General features: G+C 43.5%; 2 protein-coding genes across 2 annotated transcripts; both read right to left on the bottom strand.

Annotated features, from left to right (window-relative positions):
- Nucleotides 1–9,323: 9,323 nt before the first annotated feature.
- LOC133966328 (amine sulfotransferase-like) lies at nucleotides 9,324–12,960 on the bottom strand. Its single transcript, XM_062401219.1, has 7 exons — nucleotides 12,774–12,960; nucleotides 11,563–11,721; nucleotides 11,198–11,406; nucleotides 10,926–11,052; nucleotides 10,460–10,554; nucleotides 10,065–10,239; nucleotides 9,324–9,971 (listed from the first exon to the last, which is right to left on the bottom strand). Exons 1-7 carry the CDS (start codon nucleotides 12,784–12,786, stop codon nucleotides 9,853–9,855), a joined length of 897 nt encoding a protein of 298 aa, XP_062257203.1. The 5' UTR covers nucleotides 12,787–12,960; the 3' UTR covers nucleotides 9,324–9,852.
- A 1,298-nt stretch (nucleotides 12,961–14,258) lies between these two features.
- LOC133966329 (amine sulfotransferase-like) lies at nucleotides 14,259–16,020 on the bottom strand. Its single transcript, XM_062401220.1, has 5 exons — nucleotides 15,847–16,020; nucleotides 15,570–15,696; nucleotides 14,905–14,999; nucleotides 14,510–14,684; nucleotides 14,259–14,416 (listed from the first exon to the last, which is right to left on the bottom strand). Exons 1-5 carry the CDS (start codon nucleotides 16,018–16,020, stop codon nucleotides 14,298–14,300), a joined length of 690 nt encoding a protein of 229 aa, XP_062257204.1. The 3' UTR covers nucleotides 14,259–14,297.
- Nucleotides 16,021–25,989: the final 9,969 nt, after the last annotated feature.

Raw genomic sequence — 25,989 nt, 5'->3', positions numbered from 1 at the left:
AATAGATCATCATTGTTTTTAAAATGTTTGTGTACTGAGCTGCCAGTAAATGACAACTATCTGAAATCAATCAAAAGGAACTTTATAAACTTTTAAACTAAAAAACAAGATCTAAAAATATAATATTAAATGAATATAATATTGTCACAACTAACCAGCTTTAAGCAGCTGAAATTAAGGCCACGCTATTTGAGACATTTGTCCCTTTACGTATAAAACGCGAAACTCTTCTTCCTGATCAGGAGTGGAGGACAGCAGGCTAGGCTAACTAGCTCCCGCACATAAAGTGGAACCCCTTTTAAAAAGCACAGATGTCTCAAAGTCACCGTGAAACAGCAGTAGAGCATAATTTTTGTCATCGATGCCACGAGTGAAACAGAATATGTGGGCGATTCGTTACGAGAAGGATTCAAACCTAATGGTGGATGTGAGATAGAGTTTTTACCAAATCAGGTCCAAACACACAACTCTTACTGTACCATGATATTTCGCTGCTAAATATAGCTAATGGTCATGTCTGGTCTTTTAATGTTGGACGGTGTTAACCAGTTGCCATATCTTATTATAAAGGTGTTAATATGTCATTGACAAAAAAGACACAGACAAGAAAAGAGAGAGATTATGATGTGTAAATAATCTTCCTTGTATAAATAAAATGCATCTGGCTGTAAATCACAGTGACCAGTATAATGAGGATTTGTTAAAATATAGGAAAACAAATGTTTTGTAAATTAAATCTACTTAGAATAAATAAATCTTCAGATTTGTGAAAGATTTACGTAGATACAGTAACAAAGTAAACATGACATCCCATCACTGGAAGCTGTCAGCTCATGTCCTATCAGCACGAGTTCCCAAATCTAAGACAAACAAAACCATGAGTTCATATTTACTTACAGAGAAGAGAAGAGGTTTTTAAATTAGTTTGATTTCCATGGACCTGACTCACGCCCTGAGGTCTTTACCTCGACAGCAGCGACTCCTCTGCACTTCTCTGAGCTGCGATTGGGCCCCGGATGTGAATAACACATCTGTTCAGTGTGTGTTTGTGCCAGCACAGACATGTGTTGACCAGAGCTGGACCCTGCAGGTCTCAAGGTATTTGTTGGGTATGAGTCGGCGATAAGGGCGACAATGGAGCAAGTCTCTGATGATCACACCCATGCAGCTCCCATCTGTCCAGCGTGGCAACATGTGCTGTACATGTAAGAACACTTGTGAATACATACAGTGCCACAACAAACACATGCAGACAAAGACACACTGGAGCGCATAAGTTCAGGAACACACACACATGTGGCCAGCTTCCCAAGAAACACACACTTTAACAAGGAAAACACCATATTCCACTGGTTAAGTGTCTAATTATACAGTCGTCCTCGTATTTACAGAATTGTAGAAGTGAAAGGCAGATGACACAAGCTGGCAGTTCCTCACTGGGCTTTACTGGGCTCTGTGAGGCAGCTGGTTAGCAGAGGGCCGGAGTAGGAGGAGGGAGCCAGCAACAGCTGCTGGGAGGGAATGTGAGTAGTTAAACAACAAGTCCTCCAGGGGCCCGGCGTTTGAGATGATCACCTGAAGCTTTATATTCCTGCACGATGAAGAAAATAAAAGGAAGACGAGAGTTGTGGGAGAAACTAAACTGTTTCTAAATTGTGTTAAATTAATACTTCCTCTGTTACTGCCCTGTCGGACCACACGGTGTATGAGGACTTAGTCCAATGATACTACAGAAGAAGTTTATCCACAAGTTCGCTAAAGAAATGACAAAAGCCCTCAACACAATTATTTTACTGTCATTCAAAATGCGACAAAAACTGTATTTTGTTGTTTAACTTGACTTCCTGCGTAGAAGCTAATTCCTCATGTGTCAATGAGCATCATTCGTCTCTGTCATTTCAAACTGTTACAGATAACAAGTAAAATCAATCAATCGTCAGTCAATCAACTTTATTTGTACATCCCATTCGCACAATTCACAATTTGTCTCAAAGGGCTTAACATAGGGTAAAACTACCCCCCCCCAAAAAAAAAAAAAAAAAATCATGAAAAACCTCAGAGAGAGTGACATGTGCAGGATCCCTCTCCCGATTGGACATAAGTGCAATAGATGCCGCGGGTAACTGAACACACATCCAAATCCCTCTGGAAATGCTGTCACTCTCATGTCTCCTTATTTCCTCTCCTCCTATTCCTAAATTAGAGGCCTTTGTCATTTGAATGAAAACATCTTTCACTTTGGGGCTTTTGCTGAAACATCTGATTCTGTGGTTATTGTCAAACACAACATAGTTTGAATTCAATCCAACTTTCCGCTCCTGCTCTCTACCGATTGTCCATTCCTGCTACTCTTCCTCCTTCCCCCTCCTCCTCCCCCTCCTCCTCCCCCTCTCCTCTGCAGGCCACCCTTCCCTTCCCAGCCTGCCTTGCGGTCCCGGAGGCGCCAGCCGCACCCTGTCCCTCGCAGTCTCCCGCCGTCCTGCTGAAGACCGTGAAATCAGCATGATTAATAATTATAATTATTGGCAAACGTGCCAGCTGCTCTGTGGCAATGGGCACCTCTGATTTATGGTTCTGTAAATGCAAACAGTCATTGTCCATATTCAGAGAAGAAAGGAGGGAAGGCAGGAGGGGAGACCGAGGCAGACGGGGAGTTTTGGACGCCTGCCCTCGAAATATGATTTTATCTTCGGAAGTCAGCGGCCCTGTCCTGCAGGCATTGTCCCGTGTCCCTCCCTCCTCGCTTCCAACCATTCGTCTCTTGTTCTGCCCATACTCCTCACCTAGTCTGTGCTCCATGGAGCATTGCTTTTTGATCTCAGTGTGCTTCAAAGGCGTCTGGGGCCACAGGGTTTCGAGCATTGTGCAGGCAGACTGCTTCTTTATGGACGGCCGATCGTTAGCATTGTATTACCGTGGTCTTAGCCCTTAGTGTTGAGGTGTACGTCTGCAGGGACAGAGGACAATTAATGATTCAGAAGAAAAGTAAAGCTGGCCGTCGAAAGATGAATCATCAATTATCTCTGAATAATCCAGTTTTATCTGATCTGATGATAAACTGGAACAGAACCAGGAGTCTGTCACAAAGTCCACAGCAGTTTCCCTTCCTTATTTGTGTTTCCCTTTGTGTGTGTGTGTGTATGTGTGTTTGTGTGTGTTGTGACTGATGGAGCTGCGCAGTCTGTTCATCAGGCTCTGGGGGTCTGCTGATGTGTCTATCACTGACAGAACGAGACTATGGATTACCCCGCTCATTAATCACCATCACTGTGGCAGCTTGCGCGCACCCCCTCGCACAGACTTGTGTAACACATACAGTACATTCACCGACGCAAACTCACACAACTATCACTTCATGCAACCACACACACAGACACACACACACAAACTTACACACACATAAATCTCTCCACACATAGACAGAACAGTTGTGACAGCTACTGGCCACCAACCTGTCCGCAGCCTAATCTCATTAGGGTCCTTCTGGCATCTGGGCCGGTTCTGCTGAGGGATGGTCTATGATGGAGTGAAGAAGACAGGGCCGTTCAAGCGTATAATAGATGTCTAAATCATCCGGCCTCAGCCAGCGGGTTCTCTTCCGCTGTGATGGTCTGGAAGCATGCAGAGGAAAACCCTCAACTATCTAAAACCCATCAAAGGAAACAGATTCGTAAACCTTGAATCTGTAAAGTTTTATTTGAAGATGGTGTAACCAGGCAGCGACCCCTTGGAAAAGGTAATAAAGTGCATGTAGCAGTGGTCGGTGGTGGCCCAGTGACACTGATCACACCTGTCTGCCAATCTCCAGTCTGCTGCAGGCCTGTCCTGTCCTGTCTGCTCCTGGAGTGCAGTGCTGTACCTGTCAGTGTTGTGCAGATGGGCTACAACTCCCCCAGGTACCTGGGCTAAATACCCGTCATTAATCACCACATAAAGCCTCCCCCAGCGGGAGATGCCCCAGGTTAGACCACATCAAAAAATAAATTGGCTGAAAAATGGCTCTGGATGAAAGCTCCGTCCCAGGAGAGGAAGAGGAAGAGGAAGAGGGGACGGGAGGCAAAAATGTGAAAGCAGCCTCCTCCAGCCCGCTAAGTGATCTGTCAGCCAGCTAAGTGACATCATCATTCACTTGGCCCCTATCACGTTCCCGCTGGTGCTGACAATCTCGGCTGTTTGCTTTCAGATTTGTACTCATTCATCTTCTTTATTTGCCAAAGTGGCGGAAGGCTGAGTTTAACTCTTGGAGTGTTGCGGCCTGTGGGTCCATCAGGCTTTAAATAAACACCCCTGAAACATAGGAAGCAACAGAAGAGGAAACACAGATAGAAAAAAAAAGATGCAGGAAGACAGAAAATGGAAATAGGATGAAAAGTTCCTGCATTATTTAAAACCCCAATCTCACTGGTCAGTATTGGGTCCTTTGATTTATCTTTTTTCTGTTCTTTTCCATCATCTCTCTATCTTTTGACAATAAAAACAATTCAACTCTTTTCATATCCATAATAATCTTCCCACCTGACCCACTTTCAGGTCATGACCCAATCGCACTGGTCAGTGTTTATCTTTGTTTCTGTTCTTTTCCAACATATGTATATCTTTTGACTCTATCAACTCTATCCATAGGCATATCCATATCCATAATTATCTTCCCACCTGACCAACTTTCAGGTCATGACCCAATCTCAGAACAACATTGCTTTAGGGCTCACACTGATTTCGGGGCCAATACCAACTGAAAACCTAAATTGGGACACTGGCCTCTGCTATACGGGGTCGTATCAGCGATGAACGAGCCGTCTCCTGTCAGCACTTAATCAATCAATCAATCCAAATGAACCCTGGTAATATGTTTCCTCCATGAATCGTGTGAAACAATGGGAAATAATCTAGCAACAGAGATACGTAAGATAAAGGAGTTGCTGAAATAAAGTGGATAAAATCAAAGATAAGGTCAAGGACATGCTGCGCTCCAGTGGCCCAGACCTGTCCACCTCGGAGTGACGTGTCTGCGGCTGTCCAGTCCTATGATTAATGACCAGAGAGCTTCCCCTGGTCACTCACTGAACCTCCGCTCTATGGACGCCGCTCACTTGACCTGATGGTCTGCAGCCCGGTCAGGGCCTCACAGAGCCGCCAGCGCTGAGCTGTGCATCTCCTCAGACAACGTGAAAATCAAACATGGAATGATATCAGTGTTAATCTGTTTGACCTGCTTTGTTGATTTATGTGTCACATTTAGTCAGTGGTACAGAGGGTTCTGCACAATGCTTATCTGTACATTAATTTAGTAGATTTACTCAATCACTGTACTTATTAACTGTTATCTACATATTTGTACTTGACTTGAGTATTTCCATTATAATCTCTGCTTCATTGAAGCTGCAGTTATTATGTATATTTTGCAGATTATGTTTCATACAAGACACAATATACCTAAAACAGTTGAGTCCTTCACATTTAAAGAGAGATTAAAATCAATTAAAAAAATAATCATGTTTTCACCCTAAATATGTTTTTTTATTCGTTTGTGTGTTTTTGTGAGTAAGATTACACAAAACAATTGTTTTGTACATTATTTTCATTTTCACAGTTCATACAGGGAATATTTTTGTTTTTATTTAGGGAAATGATAAATAGGAGAGTGTGGAAATGGTTTGCAGCTTAACAGAATGTCAGGCACTCTCTAGTGAGTGCCATTCTAAGTCTTATTGTTTGTATTGTTAATTACAGTTTGGTTTAACTTGCATATTAATTATCAACAACACTCAGAATGCCTTGAATCTCTTTATATGTTAATCACTAAAGTATATATAGGGGCAAAATTGTCACAACAAAAAATGCACAAGGGTGAAAACATCAATTCCCCAGCAGAGGTGAAAGCAAAACTCAATCCACCAGTAAAGACGAACTCCCTGACGCTGCAGAGAAAGACTTGACGATGGCGATCACAAGAACAGAGAACAGAAAAGAAATCCCTCCATAAGTCAGCCCGGACGTGGAGCTGACACATTTACCTCTGCGTCTCCGCACATCACAACATGCACTCAAAAGCCAGAGCAGAGGACCAGAGGCCATTATGTATTTTAAAAAGAGGGGCATGGTGAGCGGCCAGGTTATGCTCCTCTATTCTTCTTGTTCTCCCGTCACCAGAGCGTTGGGTGTCAGTAGGAGATGGCAGCACAATGGAGGTGATCTCTCTGATCTCAGTGCTTCTATTGTGGCGGCTCGTATTATTAATGTTCATCTCTGAGAAAAGCCACGGCCTCTGTCTCGCTGCTCCTGCATCGCTCTGTCTTTTTCTCTCTGCTGGACTTTCTCTCTTGTCTCTGTTGTACTTTATCTCTTTATGCCTCTGCTGTATCGTCTCTGCCTCAAAAAAACAAAATAACACAAAGCACCAAAGGAAATTTAAATCCTCGGCCAGTTTCATTACCAGGGTCAGTTCTGTTGGAAAAAAATCCACAGCCACATTCCACTGTTGTTACAGTCTCTTAATACACATTAGGTCTTGTCACTATCGCTGATCTTACGTCTAGTTTAATCCTTTTTAATCTTGTTTTTAATTCAGCCCAAATCTGTCTCATTACTCTGTCGATGTCTGTCATTATTTTGTCTTGTTTACTTTTATTTTCTGTCCTTTCTTGTTATCTTAACTTGTTTTTCCCTTTGCCGTGAAGGAAAAAGCACAAAATCTATTTCATAATCTGTTTGAAATTCTTTTTCTGAGATTCGCTGTCTTGCCCTTGAATAACAAATATCACAGTTGCATATTGTTCCAGAGTATGTGAGAACCCAAACGCAATGCACGTCATGACATTGCACAAAAAAAAAGTGCAGCGTCAGCATCTAGACTGCCAAAATAGAAAAGAAGAAGACATAAGCCTTTTCCTTCTGAGACACATCCTGTAAGTACCTGTGTCTACTGCAGAGTCCTTTGAATGGCTGCCGATTGCATCCATTCAAATTGCAGAATATAGCAAGTTAGTGGGTTTTGTGACCAGTGAAAAAGAGGCTTCAAATGCACTCTGGTAACTAATCAAGTAGCTGTTTACTTCTGAATACCAGTATGTCGGTCTCGTTCCCTGGGAGGCTGATAGAACCCTTAGCTGCACAGAGGTGATATCTTTAAAGTACTTCACAAAGTGCCTTCTCTTCAAACAACATTCCCACTGACGGGAACACTTTGAAGGTATGCCGCCCGCTCTCCATGCTTCTCCTTTTAAACACACACAAACACGGGGGGGCTGCGGTATCTGTGGTTCATTTATCAGCCGTACCGTGGGCCGCTCACGCCTTTCTGTGCCGTGCCTGGGGTCATGCTTCCTTCACTGTGAACTCAGAGTAATTATTAACCCACTGGGATTGTCCAGCAGACCCCTGCTCATCTGGGAGCGCTGGGGGTCAAAGGTCATGACAAGGCAACACAGTGATGAAGAAGGATTCAGAGGGTGAAAACGGACAGAGGCAGAGGCCGACTGATGATTTAAGACTCAACTGGAAAATTGGATCACAAGGGCCGTGGATCACCGATGACACACTTCTTTTCTCTGTGCCAACATTTAAAGGAGAGGTCTGTCAATATATTCAATTTTTTCTTGTTGTTTTCTTGTACCAAAGAAGAGTCAAATCAACAATGAGCTGATTCTTTTATGAAGAGCTTGCTCATCTGCAGCTTAATCAGCAACAAATTAAACCGATTTCCCATTCGAATTATACACAAACACCAAAACTAAACACAATCAGCATTCACTCCGGGTCAAAGCTGTTTTTATCAGCAGTTATGTATACATGACGCCTGACACATGACAAGAGAGCCCCTCAGTTTCCATCGAACATGACGCTCCAGAGGGAAAACCGAAAATGACTCCGCATGTACCCACCAACCTAAATGAACACGTCTGTGGAAAGAGTAGTGTGGTACTTGGTGCACCGTCTCCACCACTGCAAAGTTGCAATGTCTAACTTTTGTGTCTTCTTAGCTGTTGTGCTTAGCGGTGGCTTAATGCTGCACACTCAGGAACCGGAGTGCTTCACTGGGAGGGCAGGAGCATCCAGTCCTACATCAAAGCCGCACAGGTGGCTGCGCTGCTGGGGGGGTGTTGTTGAAGGCACCGGTGGAACCATTAAGTCCAGTTTGTAATGGATTAATGTGTTGGAAGTTTTAGCACCGCTCACAGATTTTCATTTTGCAAAGTAATCCACAAGGGAGGTGCACTTACATGCATATGACATTTTGCATGATGTTGCATTGCAGCAAAACTTGGGCCTGCGTGTTATTGCTGGAGCATCATGGAGCTGAACATTTTCTGATGCTCAGTACTGATGGTCTATATCATCAGTACTGATGATATAGACCATCATATATGTTTTATGTTTGTTTAAATGCGCTTGACAGTTGGAGTTGGACTGTGTTATGAAAGTAAAGTAAAAAGTCAAATTAAAAGAGTTGTGTGAATTCTCTCGTCTTCATCTTTAGTGTTAAAATATAATGAATTGTCTTAAAAGCCAAAATTTCACTTGATCTCACAGCTCATTTAATCAGATTATAATGTTTTGTTCGATCTTGTTTTTCTTTTAACATTTTCATTTCTGTATCCGTGCTCTTATGCTGTGTGAGCTTCAAATCGTATCTTACTGTTTGTATTTTATTTATAATTCAGTTATTATGTGTTATAGAATACCCACGATTGATGTGACCTGAATTCTACATGTGTTTATCCTCTGTGATTTTGTATCACAGCTCTTAAAACAAACAAAACTATAAAAGATATAAAATCAGGGATAGAGCTTTTATCTGCCTTCCCCAGTTCACTCAGCCAGACCCCCTGTGTGTGACATAACCTGGGAAAAGTGCTTTTTTTTATCATGGGAAGATCAGTCACTGCATGTTCTCTACATAAAAACCCGCCACCTCAAACTGAAGGTTATTTATACTGCTGCTGTGACATTGTGGCTGGCAGAGCCTTTGTCAGGCAGCGCACAACGCATCTTCAAAAGATGTTTGGGTTTTGTGGGGAATAAATCGAGTGGTTTGTCCGCGGCCCGGCTCTATATCATATTCAGCTAGCTTGTCGGTGCAACTGTGGTGGTGAATGGGCCACTAGAGGCCCATCCACTGGCGGGTGGTCTGACACAGAAAGGTTAAATATGGTTCAGCCACGGACGCTCTCAAAGGGGCCTCTATGTTAAAAAAAATAAGTTATGGCGGCAGTACGTCTTCACGCAGTCAATAAATTGACAACACTGGCGCAGGGAGGCACAAGACTGTCCCAGAGCTGAACTTCATGGTTGACCGTCCAATTGAAGAAACGAGTCACAACAACTCTTGTTTCCGGTGGATTTATTGACAGCTCATCAAAGCCCTGGCTAGACAAGAGGTGTTCAATCACCACAATGACCATGTGTATGTATTGGATATGTTCACTGAGCGATTTTGTGCGATAAACTTGAACCTTTCAGTGACAGCAGAAATGGAAGTCTACATAAGTGTGTCAGTTTTCTCACGTATTTTATTGAGGCTGCGGCAGAAATCTCAGAAGCAGATAAAAGGCTTGAAAGATGAAAACAGAGGAAACAAACTTTTAGCCTGAGCAGCAAAAAGAGATGAATTTCTGGTTCTGGTGAAAAGCAGTTGCAGTGTGGATCACTGAGGGAGAAAATCATTCCCTGCAGTAAAGAGCTGAGCTGAATTGGAGAGCAGAACTCTCAGATGCAGATAAAAAACTGGCCAGATGAAAACAGATGCAGCAACTGAGCAGCAAAAAGAGATGAATGTCTGATGCTGGTGAAAAGCAGTTGCAGTGTGGATCACTGAGGGAGAAAATCAGTGAGCTGAGCTAAATTGGAGAGCAGCTACTGACTCATCTCCCAGATGCAGGTCAGAGGAAGGGTCTTCATCTTTTCTTTGAAGACTTCGTCAAAACGCTGATTCTGGGCCACAGTCAAGTGATTCTTCCAGTCGCCCGCCACCCCTGTTCATGTAAAACAATTAGACTGCATGTTTGCACGGTGTATACAATGTAAATAAAGAGTTTAACCAATTCAACATCACTGGGGTAACAAACCTTTACGCATGGTTTCCTTCTTGTAGCGTTCTTTTTCGATGAACTCCTTGTAGTTTGCATTGGGGTTGGTCTTCATGTTTTTAAAGGTGGAGCTCTCCACCACACGATCGATGGCTTCATCCGTCAAGTCTTGTCCAAGGAAAGAACAAAGCTTCACAACTTCCCCTCTGAGGTCCTGTTAGTGGCAGATGTTTGAGAATAATTTCATGTCATTATTTTGATGAATTTATGAAACAGAATGTCTTGAATCCAAAATCTGCAGGAAGCATTCAAGAGCTGTACATCCGTAAAAATCTGTCTGACAAACACGTGCATGATAAGGACTTTTATAAACTTTAATAAATGCTTCTTTGTTGACTATTAGTTGCTGCAATAGATAAAAGAATGTCACCAACCTTCAACAGGTTCTCATACTGCACAAAATGGATGTTCAGTTGGTTCCGTGCTGCAGAATACTCGCTCACATGATCAAACCATGATCCCATGTAAACTGTTTAAGAAAAACATGTCAGAGCAGAAAGAAAATACTATGAAGTCAGTGAAACTTCTCACCATTCTAGGTTGTTTCATAAATACATACTATCAATCTTGTAAATCAAGATTCATAAATACATATTTTCTACATGAATATTGGTTTCTTAATTTGTTGGAAATTCTTTCTTTAACTAAAACTTGCATTAACACATTTTTTAAATATTTCTGCAGAATATTGACTGAATTGAGCCTTGTCTCTTCTCACAGAGTGAACAAATACACCTGAATAAAGGATGATATTGTAAGTAAGATGAATGGTTTGCCAGATATGCTTTCCTCATACAGACAGATGTTTGTGGAGTTACTAACAATTTGATATGAACCTACCTTTACCATCCAGAAACTGCTGGAAGAAATCCTCAAAGCTCAAAGGCGTTTCCAGTAAAACCCAACTCTGAGCAAAGTGATATAAAGACACCAGGACATCCTTCGGGTTCCTCCAGACATAAACAGCCTATTGCCAAAAAATATAAATACAATCTTGGCTTCAATTTTTTTTCCGCAGCTCAACAAACATAAGCTTTTCTTTGTCAATTCGTTCACACATGAATGTCCAGAGTATAGGAAATTAACTTCATGAATACAGCTAAGTGCTTTACCTTGATTTGCTTGCTTTTCACTGCGAGGGGCAACATGTCAGGGGGGAGATGTGTGCCAAAGATCCGAGGATCTGGCCTTACTCGGTTTGGGTCATCTGCAGATCTTTCCTCCAACCAAGGAACTCGGATCCTGTTGCTGACATCTTCTGCCTGTTCAGGGTGGGCCTCATCCATGATCTGGAGAATGATCTGTTGCATCCAAGCTGTGCCTGCAGAGTAACATATTTAATAGGAGCATACAGATTGACCCAAATGAGCCCAGGTAGCACCTACCAGAGAAAGGTTTCTTTTACTAAGCATTCATAGGATTTTGAATCTTTAGCATATTTTTTGTTCACTTCCTGGTCATAGGTTGGATTTTCTACCTGACTTGGGGTACGTGATGAGGAAGACATCAGTTGGACGGAGCTCAAAATGCTGGAGAGTGTCGAGGTCGTTGGGTCTCAATTTGTCCTTAACCAGAAAGTTCCTCTTTTTGTACGTGAACAGGTAAGGACTCACTAAGTCCAGAGAATCCATGGATCCTCAAATTAAACAAAGGAAAGAGATTCATGAAGCATTTGTCTTTAGGTCACCTGACTTTATTTGTGTCATCGAAGATATCAAAGCGACTTTCAGTCATACAAAGGTAAAACCAGCTGACACCTGATCCTTTCACTGCTCTGAGATGGCAGCTGCACAAAATCTTCCTGCTATTGATTTAACATTCAAGCAAGTACATCTGGTGTTTCTGTTCTTCTCTTATTCAATTAAATGTTTTTAGACTGACTGCACAGATTCTTTATCTCAAACGTACATTTTCATTGCACCAAACAACTAATTAAAGCAAAACTTTCAGAAACAAACACTTATAGCATATAATCAATGTGAACACAACTACCCAAAATGACAGAAAACATCTTTGAGAAAATAAAATTTGACACAACTATTAGGAAAAAGCTATCAATAGAGCGAGACGAGGCATGCTGTCACTGTTGAAGAACAGTGACCGCTGCAGGAGCACAATTACTGCGACAATTCACATACTTTAACAAGAACTCAACTCAGCCAGGAGATTTAGAGGAGAAGGAGGACATAACTTAGTCGATGTGTCTGACTGTGTCTGACTGTGTCAGGCGCATGTGTGCTTAATCACAGGTTACACGTTGGGTTACAGGATGTGTCATAACAGGTTCTGGTTAATTGCAGGAGCTGGGTAATGTCTGTTGCAGAGCTTTGCCAGTGGGTTTACAAAAAAAGGACCGTGCAGAACTCCGGTCTACAGTTCGGCTTGGCAATGGAAAAGGCCACTTCATATTCTATCACCCTTACAAAAATATAAGATTCATAAACACATTTATCACATTAAGAGGTAATAGCCTAGAAAAACATCAGGGAATAACTGTCTTTGAATTTTTGCAATCTTAAATCCCTTGGTAGAAACCCTCTGCCTTAACCAAAAGGTAAATTTGCAAATGTTAAGGATGTTTCTGCAGCAAGTAGAGTATAAAGGAATGTGATACTACACATAATGAATACACAAACATTTTGTGAACCAGCTACTGTTCATTTAAAAAACGAATCTCTCTGAACCTACCTTTGTCATCCATGACTTGATGAAATTAATCTTCAAAGCTCATCTAAACTCTTAGCCAAGACACCAGGAATTCCTCTGGGATCCTCCAATGAGACGTACGCAGCCTCAAGGTAAATTTGCACGTCAATGCACATACACCTTGTGTCAATGTTACCACAACTCAACTGCTACATTAGATACCTGTTGATGTTTTGTACTGCACAGGTAAACGACCTTGATTTACCTGAATTTCAATATGTCAGGGCACTCCCCCTGACATGTTGCAGGCGTGGCTCAGAAGGATCATCTCACTCTGTTCCCCTGGGTCTTTACTACACAGCAGGATTTGCAGCTGTCAGGTTTTGCAGGACTAACTCAGTCCAACAAAGCTCATTCACTTCTTAGCGGAGTAAATCAACATCATAACTAATGCAAAACGGCTAATCTGCTCTGGAACAGGCTAACTTTGAGACAAGACATCAACCCGTATAGATAAAGCCCCTTTTTGGTATTCTACTTCTTTTACTGTAGTGTCTGACTTGTTTACAATCCTGTTTGTGCATTGAGGGTTGTACAGGACAAATGTCATGTCTAGTACTACACAGCCCATCTGAAACACCATAGATTTTCTGCTTAATAACATATAAAGGCAATCTGTTGATATGGGTTGTTTTTGCCTCTGACATGGCAAGTAAAATGTTTTGCAAGGGTTGCAGGAAATGGACAGAGTGTGTGTGTGTGTGTATCTTGTGCTTTTGTGTGATGGTCCAGGGTGCCCGAGAAAGCTGTGAACGGGATGGGAAGGAGTTATAAAGCCCGGGGACGAGGTCCCTGGCCCCCTACTGCAGCCTTGTTCACATGAGAATCAATCTGGTGCCAGTGTTTGATGTGAACCGCAGATAAAAGGGACGAAGCAAAGAGTGACAGCGGGGGTATGGAATGATAGGGCACACATAGACAGGGAGATTAATGGGAAGAGCAGAAATAAAGCTGTGGAGGTATGAAGAGGTGCCAAAGGGCCACCTTTACCAAAGAAAGACAAGGAGATGGTGCGTGAATGATGTGGGAGAAGCATCATCATGTATACAGGTATGGAAAAGGGAGGTATGAAGATACTGGAGGCAAAAAAATCAACTCAACCCAAATGATTGACAGAAACATGTAAGTAGGAGGACGAACTGAAAGAGAGACACAGTCTTTCAGTCAGAAGGACACGACCCATCAGTCAGTCAGACGTCAACAGCAAAAAGAAGGTTCAAAACAAATAGTGTGGTGACGCCAAGAACTAGCATTAGCATCACAATGCTAACTTTATTAGTGACAGCAGAATTGGAAGTCAACAGAAGTTTCGCAGTTTCAGTCAGTTTTCTCTTACTTCAGATATTTTATTGAAGCGGCAGCAGAACTCTCAGATGCAGATAAAAAACTGGCCAGATGAAAACAGATGCAGCAACTGAGCAGCAAAAAGAGATGAATTTCTGATGCTGGTGAATCAGAAATTCACTGAGGGAGAAAATCAGTGAGCTGAGCTAAATTGGAGAGCAGCTACTGACTCATCTCCCAGATGCAGGTCAGAGGAAGGGTCTTCATCTTTTCTTTGAAGACTTCATCAAAACGCTGATTCTGGGCCACAGTCAAGTGATTCTTCCAGTCGCTCGCCACCCCTGTTCATGTAAAACATTTAGACTGCATGTTTGCACGGTGTATACAATGTAAATAAAGAGTTTAACCAATGCAACATCACTGGGGTAACAAACCTTTACGCATGGTTTCCTTCTTGTAGCATTCTTTTTCGAGTAATTCCATATAGTTTGCATTGGGGTTGGTCTTCATGTTTTTGAAGGTGGAGCTCTCCACCACAAGATCGATGGCTTCATCCGTCAAGTCTTGTCCAAGGAAAGAACAAAGCTTCACAACTTCCCCTCTGAGGTCCTGTTAGTGGCAGATGTTTGAGAATAATTTCATGTCATTATTTTGCTGAATTTATGAAACAGAATGTCTTGAATCCAAAATCTGCAGGAAGCATTCAAGAGCTGTACATCCGTAAAAATCTGTCTGACAAACACGTGCATGATAAGGACTTTTATAAACTTTAATAAATGCTTCTTTGTTGACTATTAGTTGCTGCAATATATACAAGAATGTCACCAACCTTCAACAGGTTCTCATACTGCACAAAATGGATGTTCAGTTGGTTACGTGCTGCAGAATACTCGCTCACATGATCAAACCATGATCCCATGTAAACTGTTTAAGAAAAACTAGTCAGAGCAGAAAGAAAATATTCTGAAAGTAAATGAAACTTGTCACTATTCTAGGCTGTTTCATAAATACATATTCTCAACCTTTTAAATGAAGATTTATTCATACATATTTTCTACATCAGGGGTCTTCAACGTTTTTCAGGCCAAGGACCCCCAAACTCATGGAAAGATGGAGCAGGGACCCCCTACTATATATATTGTGTAAAATTGTGTTTTATATTAAACTGGTCCTAGTGCCATGTATAAACATAGCTACGCTCTTATTGTGCATTCAATACTAAGCTATTCAAATAATACACAGGTTCATATATTCATGTTTTTCTTATTGTGTGTCGTTGAATGTGTGCATTGCTGACTGAAAGATATCGCTTCTGCCTCCATTTATCCATTTGCTACAATATGTCAGATTCATATTAATGTATTTTTCTCAGCGAGTGTGCAAATACACCTGAATAAAGGATGTTAATGCACGTAAGATGAATGGTTTGCCAGATATGCTTTCCTCATACAGACAGATGTTGGTGGAGTTACTAACTAGTTGCTGTGAACCTACCTTTACCATCCAGGAACTGCTGGAAGAACTCCTCAAAGCTCTTTGGTGTTTCCATGGGAACACAACTCTGAGCAAAGTGATAGAAGGACACCAGGACATCCTTCGGGTTCCTCCAGACATAAACAGCCTTTTGCCAAAAAATATTAATATAATCTTAGATTCAATGTTGTTTTCACAGCTCAACAAACATAAGCTTTTCTTTGTCAATTCGTTCACACATGAATGTCCAGAGTATAGGAAATTAACTCAGTTCATGAATACAGCAAAGTGCTTTTACCTTGACTTGCTTGCTTTTCACTGCGAGGGGCAACATGTCAGGGGGGAGATGTGTGCCAAAGATCCGAGGGTCTGGACTTTCTCGGTTTGGGTCATCTGCAGATCTTTCCTCCAACCAAGAAACTCGGCTCCTGTTGCTGGCATCTTCTGCCTGTTCTGGGTGGGCCTCATCCATGATCTGGACAATGATCTGTTGCATCCAAACCGAGCCTACAGATTAACATATGTTTAATATGTAGGAACATACAGATTGACCCAAATGAGCCCAGGTAGCACCTACTTTTCTTCACTTCCTGGTTGTAAGTTGGATTTTCTACCTGACTTGGGATATGTGATGAGGAGGACATCAGTTGGACGGAGCTCAAAATGCTGGACAGCATCAAAGGTGGTAGAAACCCTCTGCTTTGAGCCACATTAGCAAATGTTAAGGATGTTTCAGCAGCAAGAAGAGTGAATGAACACATAAAGGAATGTGATCCTACACATAATGAATACACAAACATCTTGTGAACCAGGTACTGTTCATTTCGGGAACAAATCTCTCTGAACCTACCTTTGTCATCCGTGACTCTTAGTCAAGATACCAAGATCATACGTCAGAGCCTCAGGGTAAATTTGCACGTTTATGCTTGCACAACTTGTTTCAATGTTACCTACAGCTCAACTGTTATACGTTTGAGTAGTTGGTACTTGAATACTGCAACATGTAATTACCTTGATTTACCTGACTTGCAATATGTCAGGGCACTCCCCCTGACTTGTTGCAGGTGTGGCTCAGAAGGATCATCTCACTCTGTTCCCCTGGGCCTGTACTACACAGCAGGATTTGTGGTCACAGAGGTACTCTCAGGTTTAACTCAGTCCTACGAAGCTCATTCACTTCTTATCAAAGCAAATCAACATGATAACTACTGCAGAACGGCTAACCTGCTCCGGAACAGGCTAACTTTGAGACAAGAGATCAACCCGTATAGATAAAGCAACTTTTTGGTATTCTACTTCTTTTCATTTAGTGTCTGACTTGTTTACAACCCTCATTGTGCATTGAGTGTTGTACAGGACAAATGTCATGTTGACTAGTACTAAACAGCCCATCTGAAACACCAGAGATTTTCTGCTTAATACGTAAAAAGGCAAATTGTTGATATGGGTTGTTTTTGCCTCTGACAAGTGTTGCAGGAGGTGGACAGAGTGTGTGTTTTGTGTGTGTGTGTGTTGAGTGTTGTGTGATGGGCCATGGGGCCCAAAGAAGCTGTAAACGGGATGGGAAGGAGTTATAAAGCCCGGGGAAGAGGTCCCTGGCCCCCTACTGCAGCCTTGTTCACACGAGAATCAATCTGGTGCCAGTGTTTGATGTGAACCGCAGATAAAAGGGACGAAGCAAAGAGTGACAGCGGGGATATGGAATGATAGGGCACACACAGTTTACCACGTTTACCAAAGAAAGACAAGGAGATGGTGCGTGAATGATGTGGGAGAAGCATCATCATGTATACAGGAACGGAAAAGAGAGGTATGAAGAAGCTGGAGACAAAAACATCAACTCAACCCAAATGATTGACAGAAACATTGAAGTAGGAGGACGAACTGAAAGAGAGACACAGTGTTTCAGTCAGAAGGACACGACCCATCAGTCAGTCAGACGTCAACAGCAATAAGAAAGTTCAAAACAAATAGTGTGGTGACGCCAAGAACTAGCATTAGCATCACAATGCTAACTGCATTATCATCATCACCATTATCAAAGGGAAATCATATTGAGTTTGGAGCAAAGCCTTCAGTCGGACAACTTTCGATTAAGGATTCACCCCCACATAGGAATATGTATCCATAGTTCTGCATTTCTGGTTCTTAAAAGTTGTAAATTGAAAGAATAAATATATGAACTAACAAACGCACAGTGTGAAAGGAAGATGTTGTAATAATTAACATAAGAACACAGTAATAAATCCGAATCCTCCTTTTTAAACCGTTATGATCAGAGCTGAGAACTCAGATCAGCCGCTCGTCATGCTCCTCATGGAGCAGTGTAGGAATGTTGTTTTATTTGTAGTGAGCTGAAAAGAACAGAGCTCTGAAATCTCAGGCTGCACTGGGACAATGAGAGGTGGAGTGAACGTCTTCGGTGTCTGTTCTTGTTTTTATTTGAGTCAAAACAGGTTTGGACATTGTTGTTCTTTCTGCTAATTAAGCTGTTAGAACGAGGGGCTGGTCTGACAGTGCCCTTCTTGGCAGGGAGGCAGAGAGTCAATGGGCCGAAGCTGAACAGGAGACATTTATGAGCTGCCTTAAGCCATTGTTTCCCCCCACCGAGGATCTTTTCAGGCCAGCCGCCTCTGTCTCGGTGACCTGTACAATGAGAAGAATGCCACTCTGAGAACCCAGAGCCGGCCACAAAGAGCAGCCCCCGCGGAACGAGGATTTCACGGCACTGGGCCGAATCCGGACGGTGCCAAGATTCCACAGATACTTCTCACTTCTTCAGATCATCAGACACCCCAAGCCACCCTGTGTGTGTGTGTGTGTATGTGTACATATTTTGTTATACTTATTTCCAGTATCAACACTGACCTTGCCAGGACCAGTAGATCTGATCGTGACGAAAGCCCAGTTCTAATGAAGCAAAAAGTTATTTCTGAGGTCCTGGCTATGGTTAGAGTTAAAATTTGAACCTTTTAGAGTTAGGCATGAACTGGTCATGGTTAAGGGTTTGGAAAAGGTTTGGTTTGGCTGTTCACAACTGATGTGTTGGGACATACTATTGGCGTTCAATGGATGGGCCTACATGTGTATCCAAAGCCTGACCACATGTCTGGAACTCAATCTCCCAGGGTCCTACCGCTGGACTCACCTTCAACCATTATTTGTCACTGTGTGCCCCAGGACCAATGAGGTCACCAGGCTAACAAAACCACCTCTCACCGTGAGCCACCTGTTCCTGTTACAGAAACTGTTGCCCAACCTTGCAGATTAAACAGGTGAGATTAAGGCAAAACTCTGGGCAGCTTGCACAACATCCTGTAAAACAGGCTACAAACACCCCTTCTGTGAATGTGTAAATGTATGTGTGTGTGTGTGTGTGTGTGTGTGTGTGTTTGCATGGTCCATTTGATGGTTATCCAAGCCTCTCTGTGTGTTCCCTTGGACTGTGAGGCAGATCCGCACTCTCTTGCTGAATCACACAGTTCTGTCGCTGGCCTGATTTGTGATCTGCATCATTGTTGTTGATGCAGAAAACTTTCTTTTTTCAAATTGTGGTTTTCTAGTGACTTAAAACAAACCATTTCTGTGTCAACACCACCTGCTTGTGTTTTATCACGGTGCCAGTTTCTGCTCCTTTAGCAACTGCCATGTGTTGTCATAATGCAATTCCATTTACCACAAAGTGTTGAACGGCACTTTCAGACGAGCCAGCGCCTCGCACAACAAAGCGGCCCAATTATAGAGTCGTTTATGTGTTTGTCAGGGGCTTCAAATGGGCACTGGTTTCTCAGGGTAGCCATATTGGCGAGGTCAGGCGCAGCATCTGAAAAGGAAGCTTTATTACAGAATAACCCATCCCTCCGTTAGATGAATGACCAAGAAGAAAAAAAAGAGACAAAAATAGGAAGAAATGAAAAAACATGACAACTTTGTTCTTTACAACAGTTTGGCTGAGCCTGCCTGTCTGGCTGCTCTGCGGACCGCAGCAGCATGTGTTTCAGGGATTGTTCTGGAAGAGGGAGTGCAGAAACAGCAGGGAGCAGAAGACAAACAGGCAATTCGTGACTCATTAAACACGGCGACGGTGGCCAGCACAGTGGAGGGGTGTGAGGACCCGCGTTCCAACCGGGCGATAAACCCCCCCTGTACCAGCTGGAGCAGGCATCTGTCAGCCGCACGCCGCACCACGCCGCGCCACCGATTATCAGCAACAAGCCATATCTGAGTGGCCGGCCACCGCCATTTTCAAACACCCCACACTTACATAACCGCCCTGATTGGCCCACAAGGGACCTGAAGGTCCACTGACGAGCTTCATGTTGGGAAATTGTTGCAAGCAGAGACGTGGAGAGAAGCAGGCCTGTCTGCTCTGCAGAGGTCAACACCCGTCATTCAGTCTTTTCCTTATATGAGCAGCAGGATGGCAGTTTGGTCTGAAGGCTGTATGAGACATTGACAGAGCGTTTCAACGGACCACGTTTATGATTCCCTCCTCGAAAATCCAAAAGACAAACATTTGACACCTTCATGGAGCCAGTTCCACAAACTGAAAGTTTAGAAAAAATCCTTTGAATGTTGTGGGGCGAGCTGGAGCCTATCCCAGCTGACATTGGGCGAGTGGCGGGCACAACCTGAGTAGGACGCCAGTTTACCAAGAACCATTCACACGTGTGGTCAAATATAGAGTCTCCAGTTGATGTAACATAAATCTGCATGTCTGTGAGAGGAGGCCGGAGTACCTGGAGAAAACCAACCCAAGCACAAGGAGAACATGCAAACTCCAGACTCCGGCTGAACTGGGACGAAACTGGGACAATTGACGATAATTGATATTTTATAATAACCATGGATCTAATGAGTCCCTCTCACTGAGAATTATCGCTCGACTTTGCAGCTTCCCTCATATTTACAGATCATTGTAGCATCTTTTATCTCATAGTTTTTTCCCCTGAAAATATAATGTTGAGATTGACTCTGCTCTCTTGTCTGAGATGTTTTCCATGTGAACAGCAGGCAGAGCTTATCTGTGACGTATTAAATAATTGCTACATTTTTGCTCTGGGGGAGCTGTGATCATAAATACTATGTGCGATTATAAAATTCAAGTCCAAACTTGTGCAAACATATTCACACAGCAATGAAGCTAAAGCATGAATTCCTTTTAAACTGACGTGATCACTGGTTTTAAGAGACTACAGTTTCTTTAACAAGTATTTATTCCTCCATCTGTCTCAGTAAGAAGGATAAAACCTCTGAAGAGAATGTTCTCCCTGAAAACACGAGGTGCTAAACCACAAAGACGACATAACTCAATAATAACTTATGACACTCTGGATGCAAGGTAATCAAAATCCCCCGTCGCCTGGAAAAGCTCAACATCAGCACAACTTTGCAACGAGGCAAAAGTTTGCTCTCAACAGAATTTAATGAGCTGCTAACTGCCTAATTAAACGCTGAGTGCAAATAAAGGCATGAAATATAGATAAGCTGGAAACGCTGCATACAGCTGCACGGTCCGTGCAGAGGAGCGCGGTGATGTCTCCTAAAGCCACAATCAGCCGAGCGGGTGAACTGCGCCTCGTCCTCCGCTGTGAATGTTTGATAAGAAAGTGAAGCCGCCATGAATAAGACTGAATGACCAGCCATCGGAGCAATGTCAGAAAAAGATGGTGTTAATACTCCTGGAGCTCGTGGCTCTCTGCAGGACTGAGGGATCGAGCGCTCGTGGTGCGACAGAAGGGGCCTCTCCCTCTCCTCGCCACTGATAGCCAGGGTTGTAATTTTGACTTTAGCAGCCTTTATGACTCCCTCTCCTCATTTCTCTGGAATATGAAAACATCAGCATATGGCTGCCGACAGCACCGAGGCTAAGGAGTCAATTTCCCCCATGTAACATTGGGACAGGGGTGACATTCGCTTCTGTACTGCCCCCCTGGCTCAAACAGGAAGACAGAGAGTGAGACTCAGGCCGAGCTGCAGAGCGAGAGGAGGCAGATGGTGAGACGCACAAGGACAGAACATCAGAAAAGAAAGAGGACGGCAAAGATGGTTTGACTCTAATTTTCTTGCACCAGAAGGTCTTCATTGCCTCGCTGTCTCAGTGCGTTCGGTGTGCAGTTCACAGAGTTTCATGTGGCTACCAGGAACAGAAAATCTGTCCATCAGCTGCCAAAGGGTCCAGCTCCACTCCGTTCCTCTGAGCGCTCTTAAAAACCCGCTGTTTCACACCCATGAATTACACTATTTATGGCCCTGGTTAAAATGGGCAGTTTCTGGGCACGCCGCATGTGTGTGCCTCCGTTTCCGCCTGTGAGTGTGGGTGTGCCATGTGGCAGATGGGAGGCAATATGGCACACCTCTGCCCAGACAGATGTGGCACAGCACATCACAGCGAGCCACGAGAGGGACCAGAAACCTCGGGAACATCTGGACCTGTGGCAACCTTCACCCTCAGCCAACAAGCTAACTTCACCTGGCTGCTTAGGACCTGTGAGGAGAGGAGGGGAGGAGTCACCAGCTCGTAACGTGTCACATGTCCCCAGCGATCCCTCTCACCGCGTCTTCATCTCCAGCGGCATTTTGACTGACAGATGAGGAATCCCACCTCCCTCAGTGAGGGCTGTCAATCACTTGCTCTGTGGAGTGGAGCGCTGAGGCCTGTCCCAACATGGGCCTGTCATGGCCTGTTGCACAGGAGAACATTCCCACCACTCAGGGGGCAGCCTGGCTGGGACAAACTGGGGCTTCTGAGAGGGCCGGGGGTGGCGAGAGGTGGGCCAGAGCCGGACAGGAGAGGGACTGATGGAGACAGGGTGGAGGGTTGTAAATGGGACTTACTGGGAAGACACTGCGAGGTGTCCATAGTTCTTTTCTTCTGATCCCATGGGCTCCGCTGATGGCCCCTTACACATTTAATCCTGAATGTGGCTTAGAGGCTGACCTATCATTGAGATCTGGAAAAAATTGTTTGACCCTTTATTCATGAAGACAAAAGATCAACCTATGATCAACAAAAATGTAAAAACACTGCGCCTGTCCATTTCTCAACATCTGCCGGAGGGATTGTTTTTAAACGTTTATGCAGATATTCATGGTCCCCAGGGGCTGGATCCCTTACTGTCACCACTCACCAGCAGGTCACAGGTTTCACTTATTCACCAGAAAATCTCAACCTCAGTTTATCCTAAAATAAATAAACATAATAAAAAAATACTCTGAAGCTGAATTAACTCATCAGATAATTTCATAGTAGAGCAGACGACGTAATGATCCTCCAGGGTGAGGATGAGGAAAACAACTTATATAAATATATTTTGTATTTATATTACTATATGTTGTAAAACATTAACTTTGTACAGCAGAGTTACAGGGTCGCAAAATTAAGTGTATTCATACAAGCAAATCACCTCATGTTGTTCTCTTTGTGTTTATAGTCGACTGAATAAAGTAAACATGTTATCTGGATGTTACATAAAAGTATTATATGACAATACTGCCCGGACATAGTCTCTACCAGAGTTCAGCATGAGGAACTTCTGCATCCGGGCAGGGGGTCAAAGGTCACATCATGTGATGGTGTTGTATTAGTTCCCGCCTTGCAAGGAAGCTCCTGTGGGAGTAAGAGGCGGCATATGTCGGACAGAGATGCGCAGGATGCACCAAAGACTGTAGAACCGATGTCCTCCTGTTCACACAGAGCCACGTCAGTATGGATCACATCTTGTCCCTCTCACTGCAAAACAAAAGTGACCAAACTTTAAAAGCCGCTCCTTTGAGTCCTATAAAATCTTCGTGGCAATTTTAAAGCAATCAATCACCAGGTCGTAAGGTCACGTGACTTTATTTATGTCGTGTTGAGACGAGCTGAGGAGATAATGATTTAAGATTTGTACTGTCAGATCTATAGTTGAAAAGGTGATATGAGGATGAAGACCCTCTCATCACACATTGCATTACAGGGAGAAAACCGACCGACTGACGCCTCGCTCGCTCCCCTGCTCCTCAGCTCCCTCTCTCCCTCGCTCAGCTCTTTGAATAATTAGTGATGTGTGTCAATATTGTGGCCCATAGTAACCATATGGTGGGTGCAGGCAGACAGGCCATTGTTGGGAGCTGTGAAATATTGTGTATCCCTGCGAGGGCTGGAGCCAGCAGAGGCAGGAAGTGTTGTCGGGACTGACAGGGACATTGTGCGCCTGAATGGACGAGTCCGCGGTGGCAGGGAGCACCGCGGACCCAGACAGAAAGTCTTGACCCTGGCGAGAAAGCCTGATTAGGCATGGTGCTGCAGGCCTCTCCTTCATCCACCCCCACCACCACCCCTCTCGTCCACACCCCCCACCGGAGGCCGTTAGAGCCGGAGCAGAATACAACAAGGCCACTTAACTCAGCGACGCCTTTTCACTGTGCACATAAAAACACTCATATATTCATGTCAGGGGTGGAGAGCAGAGGAGAGGGACGGGGGCTCTGGGTGGCACAGTCAGTGTGTGAACTCACGGACGGTGAGTGTGTGAATGAGAGAGAGAGAGAGAGAGAGAGAGAGAGAGAGAGAGAGAGAGAGAGAGAGATTTGCGGGAATGACAGTGTTACATGGAGAGTGTGAACCCAACAATGCAAAACTATTCCAATGCCTCTAACGCAGAGCAGAACAGGAAAAGAATCAAATCGAATTTTGACAGTTTTCTCTCGCTGCAGTCGCGTCTCACTTCTGCACGAATGGAAACTAAACGATGTCATTGGCTTGATGTGTCGAGGACAGATTGGAAATTGCGCCGCAGCTTTTGTTTTACAGTCCTCGTTTTGCCACAGGACAATCAGACAAACACATTAGTTCAGATGTGATAGAAGGAGGCTGACATTATCCTGCCACATTAACAAGCTGTGGGAGCCGAGCAGCCAGTGCATCCCGACGCTACGCAACAAATAACAAACTCTTACACAAATAAAATCCTTCAAAACGTGAAGGTGAGACGTCTGACTGGGATAATTCTCTGATCTAAGATTTCAATTTTTGAAAACGTCTTAACAATTTTGATTTTATTTAACTTCCTTCCACAAAATACTTTAATTTGGATTTTTCATCAACACCTCATGCTCAGTTGAAATCTGTGAAGTTATAGATGGAGGAATTCATTGTCTGTCTTGCAGAACAAGCTGCATAGCCTCAACCAGTGGAGCGAGTTCATCTGCTCAGTTTTATTTCACTGTGGTCTGAATCCTGCGCTCTTCCATCCGCTCTACCACCGCCTGATCAAATACGCTTCCATCCACGTCCACTCTCTTCCTCGTCTCCCTCCGTCTTTCCCCTCTTTCATCCCATCCTCCTTTCCCCTCTCTGCCAATTATCTCTCTGTCAGTCTGTCACACTTTGTAGTCTAATAAAGGCGTTCTAAATTGATGCCCATCCCGCCTTTATTCCCCTGATAAAGCACAACAATTAAGGCCCATGTCTCTTTGCTCAGGGCCTTTGATGGTGCACAAAGCTGCAAGCAGAAAGAGGGAGCGAGGTGGCGAGGCTGTGCTCATGTTAGCAGACAGCTCTCTCTCTCTCTCTCTCTCTCTCTCTCTCACGCACACACACACAATCACACACGCGCACACACACAATCTCCAAACCAGCGTACACAAATGTAATGCAGGTATGGCCACATTTAAAATTCTGTGCATCTCAGAAGTGAACACTCACTTAACTTGAATTTAAATTTTGCAGCTCGACTTGGACTCAACTGACATCTGACTTCACTGGGACTAACTTACCTAAACCCTGGAAAAAATTCTTCAGAGGGGCCCGGTCTGCCAGCAGCAGTTAAAGAAACTAATAATCATCTTGTCAGCCTAAAGCCACAGGGTGACATATAGAATATAAGTCGGGGTAAAAGACAAATCTTTAAATGTGTGGGCCCTGACATGTGACACGTTAGTGTATATCTGCCTGAGCTGTGGATCTAAATTACCAGTTATCATCCACCAGATTGTGTAGGGAGACACAAAAACCCTCTTTGTGGCCAAAAATATTGTTGTACAGGTAAAGAGGTTTTGTTGTTTCATTTGCATTTGACATGTGGTGTTTACGTGTTGTGTACTGGGATGTTGTGTGAGTAGATTTTAAAAGAGTTAAAATTAAGAATGTTTCTTTTTCATTGTTGGTGACTTTTTACAGGGACAATGTAAAACAGGATATAATAATAATAATAAATGATAATGACAATTACAACAATATAGAATATTAACAATACATAGAGGCCATCAATGTGAACTTCACATTACACAAGCTACCGTGATACATCAAAGTTCAGTAAATATGAGGCTTAAAAACTGCAAAGCTTCCTGGGTCTCTAATGTTTCCACTTCTCCAGTGGAAGGCACAGTCTTTCTGAACAGTGGTAACCAGTCCCCACCAGTAGATGCTGTGGTCCTACCGGCACTGCCACTGCTCCCA

This window comes from Platichthys flesus, chromosome 12 (assembly GCF_949316205.1).
Source record: "Platichthys flesus chromosome 12, fPlaFle2.1, whole genome shotgun sequence".
NCBI classification, from domain to species: domain Eukaryota; kingdom Metazoa; phylum Chordata; class Actinopteri; order Pleuronectiformes; family Pleuronectidae; genus Platichthys; species Platichthys flesus.
This window is presented reverse-complemented; position numbering and strand designations above follow the sequence as displayed.